The sequence below is a fragment of the Oncorhynchus mykiss genome, chromosome 5, assembly GCF_057628025.1.
Source record: "Oncorhynchus mykiss isolate SJ-2025 chromosome 5, ASM5762802v1, whole genome shotgun sequence".
NCBI classification, from domain to species: domain Eukaryota; kingdom Metazoa; phylum Chordata; class Actinopteri; order Salmoniformes; family Salmonidae; genus Oncorhynchus; species Oncorhynchus mykiss.
Genome location: NC_143026.1, coordinates 81701706 through 81711239, shown reverse-complemented (window position 1 = coordinate 81711239; position 9534 = coordinate 81701706). Strand labels below are relative to the sequence as shown.

General features: G+C 40.8%; 1 protein-coding gene across 1 annotated transcript; it reads left to right on the top strand.

Annotated features, from left to right (window-relative positions):
- LOC118964724 (uncharacterized) lies at nucleotides 1-6528 on the top strand. The gene is made up of 7 exons (XM_090236112.1): nucleotides 1-53; nucleotides 149-185; nucleotides 418-701; nucleotides 950-4499; nucleotides 4689-4764; nucleotides 5028-5160; nucleotides 6094-6528. Exons 1-7 carry the CDS (start codon nucleotides 1-3, stop codon nucleotides 6398-6400), a joined length of 4440 nt encoding a protein of 1479 aa, XP_090092238.1. The 3' UTR covers nucleotides 6401-6528.
- The last annotated feature ends 3006 nt before the right edge of the window (nucleotides 6529-9534 follow it).

Sequence of the window (9534 nt, the reverse complement as noted above, 5' to 3'; positions counted from 1 at the left end):
ATGGAATACTCCTACCCAATCCTCATCTCATTCCTGCGCAATCTTACTGATGAGTATGTTAAAAGTGTTTCTGTAATGTTCAACATTTATGAAATATTGTGCAGTGGGAACTAAACACTAACTAAAACACTTATTTTAAATTGTCTAGGCAGTGGCAAGTGATCTACAAAGGACTAAAAAACCCTGTAAGTTTCCCTACCTGCCTTTGACCTTTGATGTGTCAATGATCTGTTGAATTCAGAGATTAGCCATCAAGTCATATTCTGTTATTCATGTTCTCTGTCAGACTTCATCAAACTTTGAATTCAGTCACAGACAAGAATAACAATGTTGATCAAATGCATTCTGTTCGATCTAGAATACTTTACATCACAGTTCCATTGAAAAGACCGTTTTTGTTCTGTTTGTTCAAAACAGATGACGAAGGAACAGCTTGCCAAATTGTGCAAGACAATTGTAACCTTCATCGCACAGACCACCCTGCAGATCCTGCTGCCAGCCCTGGCCCGCGTACTTGGGGTAAAGGACTTTGCTGACGACGACACTGACTCACCCAAGAGGGGTGGCAGTGCAAGATCCTTTGCTGCCTTTGATCAGGAAAGACTGGAGCTCATCCAGGAAGTTAGATATCTGGCGAAGAAAATGTATAAGGGCGGCACAGGGGCTCAACATCTCAGGTCCCTAACACCCTCTTCTAAGAGGTATGTTCCCCTCAAGGTTTTCATGTATGGATTTCACCGAGATCATCTATCCCAGTGTTAGCCAATGCAATTTACTCTATCTGATGTAGTACAAAATGTAATGTATCAGCCTTTGAGCATATTCAAATGAATGAGCATGTAAAGCGATCAAAAGGACATGTAGATATTTAGAATACTAAAATTACAACGCTTGACCGATTTGCCAAGTTAAGACAGGAATTATCATGCTTTGCTTGTTCGTTTTAAAGTTCCCAGACCTCAGTGAAAGTCCTCCTGGGAATGACAGAGGACAGAATCATCAAAAGTGTCCAGGAGCAACTGTCTGATCATAATATCCTGTCCTCTTGCCCACCTGAGCTGACTGTTGGTCTTATCAAGGTGGTGGTCGAACAGCTTAACTCTGCCCTCTCTGCGACCATCAGCAGAGCCATTTCAGGGCGGTCCTCCCCTATTTCTTCTGGTACCCAGGCCGCTGAACAAATGGTCAACATGGTCCAGAAATGTTTTGATGATCACACCACCCCAGAGGACCAGAGCTCTACCTCTGTATTAGAGTCATGCATTCCACCTGCAACAGAAGAAGTGATGACTGTTATCGCAGAGATGGTGGGTGAATTGGAAAAAGAAGATCCGGAATTGGCTAAGGTTTTTCGAGAAGTGGCTGTGAAAGTTAAAATGTTGGCATCTGGCAGTGACCTTGTAGTGGAGCACCTGGATGTTGAAGACTCTCCTGTTCCAGAGGAGCTGAACATAATATGTACATCTTGCAAAGCAATGATGCAAAATCTTGGCACTCTGTTTAGTGTGAAGTTCAAGACCAAAGCCTCAAAGGCTGTGAGTGAAATTCTTGTGAGAAGGTTAATGAGCGATATCTCTGGTATGGTTCAACCTTCTCATTCGTTTAGTACCACTCCAATCTTGATGAATGCATCTAGCCCATCTGACAGGATCCTTGATTCTGCGGCCACTGAGCTCATACAGACCAAAGTAGAATCTGAGGCATCACAAATAATTGATAACTTTGTTGAAGATGTCAAGGACATTGTGCAGTATGCTGAATTAGATCAGCCAACAAGCACCCAGAGAGATACCCAAGTGGGACACTGTACGACAAAGCGGAAACCCTTCCATGCAGCTCGTAGACTCTGCGAGAGACTTCAGGCAAAGCTGGAGACATTGTTCCTCAGAATGGGTGGAGCTCCAGTCCAAGGGGAAGAACTTATGGAAAAAGCTGACTCCAGTGCTGTGCTTCTGGAGCATACTGACTCCAGTGATCTGCCTGTTTCAATCCTGAGCTTGCCTTCCCCATGTAGGAGTGAATCCCCTATATCAGAACGTAGTTCATCTTCTTTATCTGATGGATGTGATTCAACTGACTCTGTAGGAGAGAAAACACCAGAGCAACCTGAAACCAGTAAGAGTGAGGCAATACTGCAAGTGGTCAACTCAACAGGACTTGGTTCTCTCCGTAAATGCCAAAGTGAGAACTCTCAACCATTACTGTCTCTCTGTGATTCCAACATGGTGCCCTGCACCAAAGAGGTCTTGTCCCAGATTGTGACCATGTATAGGTCAGAGGTGGCAGATTTGGAATGCACATCATCTGTTGCAGAGGGTTTCTCTTACAACTCCCTTGAAGTCTGTGGCTTTTTGGACAGTGTCATGTCTTATCTAGAAGACATGCCTGTGTCTGGTTCTTCATGGTTGGAAGGATTAAGAGATACTCCAGCCTCAGTCATTGAGAAACTCTCCAGTGAGGAGTTCCAGATGAACGCTACCAACGAAGTGCGAAAAATACTGATCAAATCAGTCAGTAGCTTTCCCAGCAAAGTCAGTTCCAGCCAGACAGATTCTCAGATGTTGCCAGCAAAATCAACAATTTCCTTAAGGCATACAGATATAACTGCTTTTGAAATCGTTGGATCAATTACAAATGACATGAAGAGCCTTTTCCCACCCACAGAGTCTTCTACTACTCTATGGCAGGCAGACTCTATGCTTCAACAGAGTGATGAGAAAACCTCAGAGTACACTGAGGCCACACCCAAAGGCTCACAGTCTGGTTTGGAAGTATCTGAGAAGAAGATCTGGACAACTGCAAAGACTATTTACCACAATGTGAAGACAAAGATGATTAATTATTTTACATGGCAAAATCAAGTCAAAGCAACAACGGCTCAAGCCAAAAAGACCCTCAGCCATATTCTGGTTTTAATTCAGAAAGAGCTGTCAAAATCTGACCAAACGGTGACTGCGCTTTCACAAATAGAGAATGTGGTTGGAATGATGCTGAAGGATGTTGAAAGGGTAAGCAGTGAATGTGGTGAGGAACTGATCTATCAAGCGCCACAGCGTTCTTCCTCCTCGTTGTCATCCTCATCTGCCAGATCAAAGAAGTCAGAGTGGGAATTTTCACTCCCTGGCACTCCCATCTCTTCTGATTTACCAGAGAGTAGTACTCAGCCCATTGTGAGATGCTCAGTCATCGACATGGGCAAATCTACTAAGCCAAAAACATTGGTGTGTGATGCCAGGGAAAGCATGTCTGCAATAGTGGATACCATCATAAAGGAGGTACATCCAGAGGAAGAAGGGGAGGTTGCATTCCACCCTGATCTAACAGCTGCAATAGCAAGACTGGAGGAGCTCATATCTCAGGGTAGGATTGGTGCTCTCTCACGTGATCTTACTCACCAAGTCAACCGCATCATTTCTGAGAGCAACTTGACCCCTCTGGTTCTGACAGTGGCGGCTGGAAAGAGTGCATCCGATACAGTCCTTACTGAGCTGAAGAGGAATGACAAGACGGTGGGGAAGCCCACAGCTTACAAGCTGGTTCAGCTTTTTGCAGAGGAGTCTGTGAAGCGCCTCTTGCTTCCTAGCCTTGTGCCCTCTACAGCTTCAATGAGTTTGGCTCAGGGAGTTAGTGTGCCGGCTAGCGTATCTGAAGATAGGATTTCATGTTCTTTTTCTACATCAGCATTTAGTGACACAGTCAGCCTGTTTACCAAAGTAATGGTAAGTCAGGTCATGGACTCTGTGGTTTCTGATGCACAAAGCAGAGGGTCATCTCCAACCGGAACTGTAACTGATATAGGCAGTCTACTGAGTGATAAGTCCTACCCTCTGCCATCTTTCTCTGCCATCAGCATGACAACAAGTGGGACCTCCAATGCTGCACAAGGCTTTGAGGCCAACATAGATGCTGAGGAAAGGGATACCATCAGTTGTTTCGGTGTACCTCAGAGCATTGTTTGTGATCAGAATTCAACCAGCCCGGATGTTGCCTCGCTTTCAACCCCATCCACTGTTAACTTAGTCGGTGATGATGACTTCACCGGCCTCATCAGCATGTTAGTGGTGAGACTTCTGTCAAAAATACAAACCCAAACTGATCTGTACCCAACTGACGTCACACGCACGTCACAAGACCTGATTCCAAAAGTTATAGCTGCCTTCTGTGCATGGTCAGGCTGCTCTGAGACCCAAGCTTATCCCAAGAACCTGAAGAGTCACAAAGTATACAGCACCGTCTACAAACATCTGTTGAAGGAGTTTGGCTCAGAGAAAATACTCCAACTGGCCGTGTCGACTCAGGACTCCACTTTCAATAGGATTCTTGTGAAGTCATTGAGCAAGGAGCTTCTCCACAGTTGTAACGAGGCATCAAGAGCAGCCTCAAGAACATCTTTCGAAGCCACCAGGCCAGAAGCTCTTCTCATGGCTGAAGATGTGAAGGCTACCAGAGGGAAGCTGTCTTTCCTACAAAGGCTTGCCAGACTGAAATTCAACTTAAAGGTACATCACACTTATTTAAGTTAACAATTGTGTCAATGTGAGTAAACAATGTTATTTAGAGAAAATGTAAAACCATCCATTAATTCCAAAACCATTTATAAATCTTGTTGTGCTGGTGTGTAAGATGTGATCGTTATTACCGTGAGATTGTTCTGCTGTGACAGTTGTTTTGACATGTTTTTGTTTTAGCCATTCATGATGGGAAACAAGAAGAATTCCCGCCATTCTGAATCCAAAGACCAGACTACTGCTGAAGAGATCATGTGTAAGTCCATACAGCAGGACATTTACTGTTTGAGATATTGGTGTACAAAGCTGCTATTGCAAAAATATTAAACCCTATATACAGTACATTATATATTATCGATAGTAATCTCTTATGTAAAATTATTTATAGTTTCCAAATCTCAAGATTCTGGTTCTCATTTATTTGTGAAAGTAATAATGAGTTGAAACTAAGAATACAATATACCATCATTTCTAAATGAAAGTGCATGTCAACTCTCTCTCTTCTGTCGCCCAACATAGTGGCACATCCTGCCACATTTGGACTCCCAGAGGGTCTTCCCTCCACCTCTCAACAGGAGAAGCCTCGCAAACGTCCCCTTCTAATCAGGATGTTTTCCACCATCTCCATAGGCCTATCCAAGCCATTCAAACGGTTTTCAAAGCAAGCTTAATACAACAATTTCCTTTAATACAGTAATATTTGCATTGAATTGATGGCCTTTGTCTTCTTTTGTGTTGCCCTGTTAACACATTTGATTAGAAAATACATAGTATATTTAGTTTAGTTTATTATGCAGTCATAGTCACGGTGTAGGCTAAACAAAGTAATGTTGTCCTGAATAATGTATAGAACATGCACCCCCACCCACACACACACAAACAGTGTGATTCATTGAACACACACACATAGTACTTCAGTTATGTCCCACAACCAACATTCGACCAGATATCAATGATTCAGTGTAAAATACATGTACTGTAAAATAAACCGTATTTAATTTACAACCAATAAAATAATACATGATGCAGGACACTCAGTTATAAGGGAATTAACTGGTTTAACTTCTCAAACAGAAACACACACATTTCCATTTTCTGTGGATCGCCCATGTTTACATTTTACTGAATGCCAGTCTGACCTTTGACCTGTAGATGGCAGTAAAGGTCTACTTTTGCTGCAGATCCTCTTCTAAAGCTCAAACCTCTCTGGACAAGGAGCCGAAACATTTGTCCCTAGTGAGAGAGTGTGTGTGTGTGTGTGTGTGTGTGGCAAGAAAAGGGAATATTGCACTACACTTTTATGATACAGATACATTTTGCATTCGGTAGCATAGCACAGCTGTAGTTTTTTCAAATGCCAAATGTACATGTAGCATGCTTCTGCCTACAGATGCTTTTCTGAGTGACTTGTGTTGTGAGAGAACCAGAATTCAAACATAAACTCCTGGATTACATTTTATAATATTGTCAGCTCTTTTTAGTAACATATGGTAGCATACATGTTTCACACGGTGGCAAGTCAAGCTAGTTAGTTACATGTAACAACATTACATTATATGGTCAATGTTTGTGTGTATCCTCTTAGCTTTTACCTTCGACATCAACAAGCGACGCACGGGCTGGTCCTGCAGACTCCCACGCCCATGTCCCAGGAGAAGGCTGGGGGCCACCTGCTCACTCACGTCCCAGCCATCTCTTTTGAGACCGACTCTACTGTGGAGTGCACCTCCAAGAGGACTCCGGAAGAGAGGGAACGGGTGAAGGTTAAACTGGCCAACATGGCCTTGATGGGAAGGATCAAAAGTCTTGGCTGTGAAATGCCCATTATGTGTGATTATCGAATTGATAATTTTCCACTTTTGAAACAACAATGGGAAAGACAGGGTTTATAGCAAAGGTTGCTCAGATTGGGCTTTTGGAAAAATTGGGAGAATGAAAGTGCACTCCTGATTCAGAGAGAAAGATCCAGCTTAATCATCCATACCATTGTTTAAATTACAATAAAAAAACATTCAAACTGTTCCTGAGTTTCGAAAGACAGAGAAAGGAAAACATAATTATCTTCAGTCTGTTCACACCTGTTCACACAAGTCCTACTGTCCACAATCGCAGGGTTCTTCAATACAAACACACCTGTTTCAGAAAACCTGATCACTTTCACATTCGAACAATGTTTGTAGGATACTTTTCAATAACTCACATAGCTGGTAACTTGAGCTCGGCAGAGTAGTTTTGACCTGTGTCCAGATACAGTCATTTATGTTGTCATAAGGCAATTTGTCTCTTATAACAATGTTATTTTTCTGAATAATCTAATTTAATTGACTGGTAGGTAGTCACTAACTATTTGTAGCATGTGTTCCTCTGTTTATTGATATTTACATGGTGTGTATGTGTTAAGATGTTAAGTAATTAATGTTGATATTATCCAAAGGGTTTTTAACTGAAATGTTAAATGTTGGTGTCTCGATCTCAGACATTTACGCTCATATTTGTAAATAGTATTTCAAAAATGGCAGAATCAAACAGTATTGGAATAGTGACTTGTATTTTGCATCTAGAAGTGTAAGAATTTTAGAAGAATGCTATTTCATCAGTCAAATGTTGCACTGTTTGATAAGACAGGGTAAAGAAAACCTCCATTTTAATGAGTTTAGTTGTGAGTTTGACATTTTACCACAAGAAGTCACTATAATACTAGACGTTATCAAACAGGGTTGTGCTGAAAATCAAATGAACCACAGCCAAATTAATTATTTGCAACTAAGAGTAAGATTAAAAAAGACATGTATAACTTACTTTCTTGATAAAATACATTCTAAAATGTCAATATATGTGATTTCTGAGTATGTAGTGCACATATCTTTTTAAGGCCCAAAGCAGACGTTTTTATATCAATATCAAATCATTTCTGGGTAACAATTAAGTACCTTACTGTAATAGATTACGATGAAAATGGTCAAAAATGTATTTTTTGCAAAAAAAACTTTCTCAAGCAATAATTTTGCTAGGACTGTCTGGGAGTGGTCAGTGTGGAGGGGAAATTAAAACTAGCTGTTATTGGCACTCTCTTTGTCGTTGGTCTATAAACCAATTTACACATGGTGATGTCGCCATGGAAAGCCAAAACTCTCGCCCATGCAAACCTGCTGATTAGAAGGTGCTGTATAGATGTGAGAAACTCTTTTTTCATGGCACTTCAATATCGAAGTGAATTTTTCGTAGCAGGTTAGGAAACTGAGGTTAAGGTTAGGAAAAGGGTTAGGGTTAGTGAAAATGCTCTCCAAACCTTCTACTAAAATTACTTTGCATTGAAGTGCTGTGAAAAGAATGTGTCCCTGCTCAGGTGTTGCATGCATCAACCAATGGTTGTGTGCCAAGTCATCCATTGTGTCATCGACTGAGAGATTGCTATAACATATGATGTGGTTAGCTGACACACAAAATACCTATCCAGGCAGTGTAAGATCTGGCAAGTGTCAGCAAGGCCTGGGCAGAGGAACATGCTCCGTATTTTCAACCAGAACTATCAGGAAGCAACCCCGATCACATTTTTGTAAAACACATTTACAGTGTTAGTTTCATCAGCTGTTGTACAATATGAAATCTAATTATTTTGACTTCACAGGGCCTTTAAATGTAGGCAAACAACTTTTCAGCATTCAAACTAATCTACCCAGCCAGATTCAGCACCATGGACAGTGAAGATCAGAATACCTGCGATCTGACGATTAGAACAACAGTGCTATTTTTTTTTTTTTTCAATTTAAAGTTTTATTAAAGTTCTTGTTTTTCAATCAACCAACAAAACACATTCCACATTCACAGGCTTTAAAAAAAGAAAAAGTCAAAAAATAATAATACATATGAAAAAATAAAAATACAATTAAAATGAATGATAAAGTCAAATAAAAGCATTTATTTTCCTTGGTGCACACGTACTCAAAAACGAAATTAAAATGAAAACACACAAACAAAACATTTAACACTTGCAGCAGCACTATCAAGGTTCTTATCAGCTATTTCAAGCATTCGCTGAGACGACGGGCCAATAATTCGTTTTTAGGTTTTACAGTACCTTACACAACATGTATCTGCGCATTTCCCTAGTCAACCCGTTCACTCTGTCCAGTTTGAAATATAGTTGAATAGTGAAGACCAGAGTCTATCAAACTTGGGCTGTCTCTTGTGGAGGTCATAAGTGAGCTTTTCAAGAGGTAGAAAGTCAACAATCTGGTCAATCCACATTTTAAATGTAGGCGGGGTATTTGAGGCCCACAATAGAATAATACATTTCTTAGCAAAGTATGTAATAGTCATAAGCAAATTTTCTCTGTCAGGATCAAGAACAAAGTCCTGCTGGGCATTAAGAAGATAGATACACGGGGTCATATCAAACAGTACCTCTAGTATTTTCTGTGCAGCAGTATGTAGATTGCCAGAATCTGGCAATCTCCCTACAGCTCCAAAATACATGCATTTAGGTTCCACTTTCAGAGGTACATCTTTTACAGTTAGGAGACATATCTGTTTTCATTCTATGGAGTCTCAAAGGAGTATAATAACATTTGTACAAAAATTTGTAATTAGATTATTTCATTTTTACACTGGTAGAGGAGCAGTATACCCTGTCGCAAACCTCCGCCCATAACTCATCACTGATAGTCAGACCAAGGTCCTTTTCCCAGATTATTTTCAAAGGAGTAAAGGAGGAGCTTCCTTTCTCAGAAAGGAGTCTATAGATGTAAGATATTTTGCCTTTAATGGATTGTGCTGTGACAAGAAGGGTTTCAACTTCATTCAACTGAGTTCTAAACCTCCTCTCGGAGGTAAATGAGGAAATTACATGTCTAATTTGGAAGATATTTGAAAAAATGGGATCTTGGCACATCGAATTCACTGCAGAGCTCTTGAAAGGATTTCAGTGTAGTGGTTTTCTGATGAAATAGGTCTGAAAAGGTCCTGATTCATAGAGTATGCCAAAGATTAAAGTTGGCCTCCCTCAGGGCTTTTGGCAAGTCTGGGT

Coding starts and splice junctions, on each gene's coding strand:
- LOC118964724 (XM_090236112.1), top strand. CDS start 1: ATGGAATACTCCTACCCAATCCTCATCTCATTCCTGCGCAATCTTACT. Junction 186..417: donor ACAAAGGACTAAAAAACCCT/GTAAGTTTCCCT, acceptor TGTTCAAAACAG/ATGACGAAGGAACAGCTTGC. Junction 702..949: donor CTAACACCCTCTTCTAAGAG/GTATGTTCCCCT, acceptor TTCGTTTTAAAG/TTCCCAGACCTCAGTGAAAG.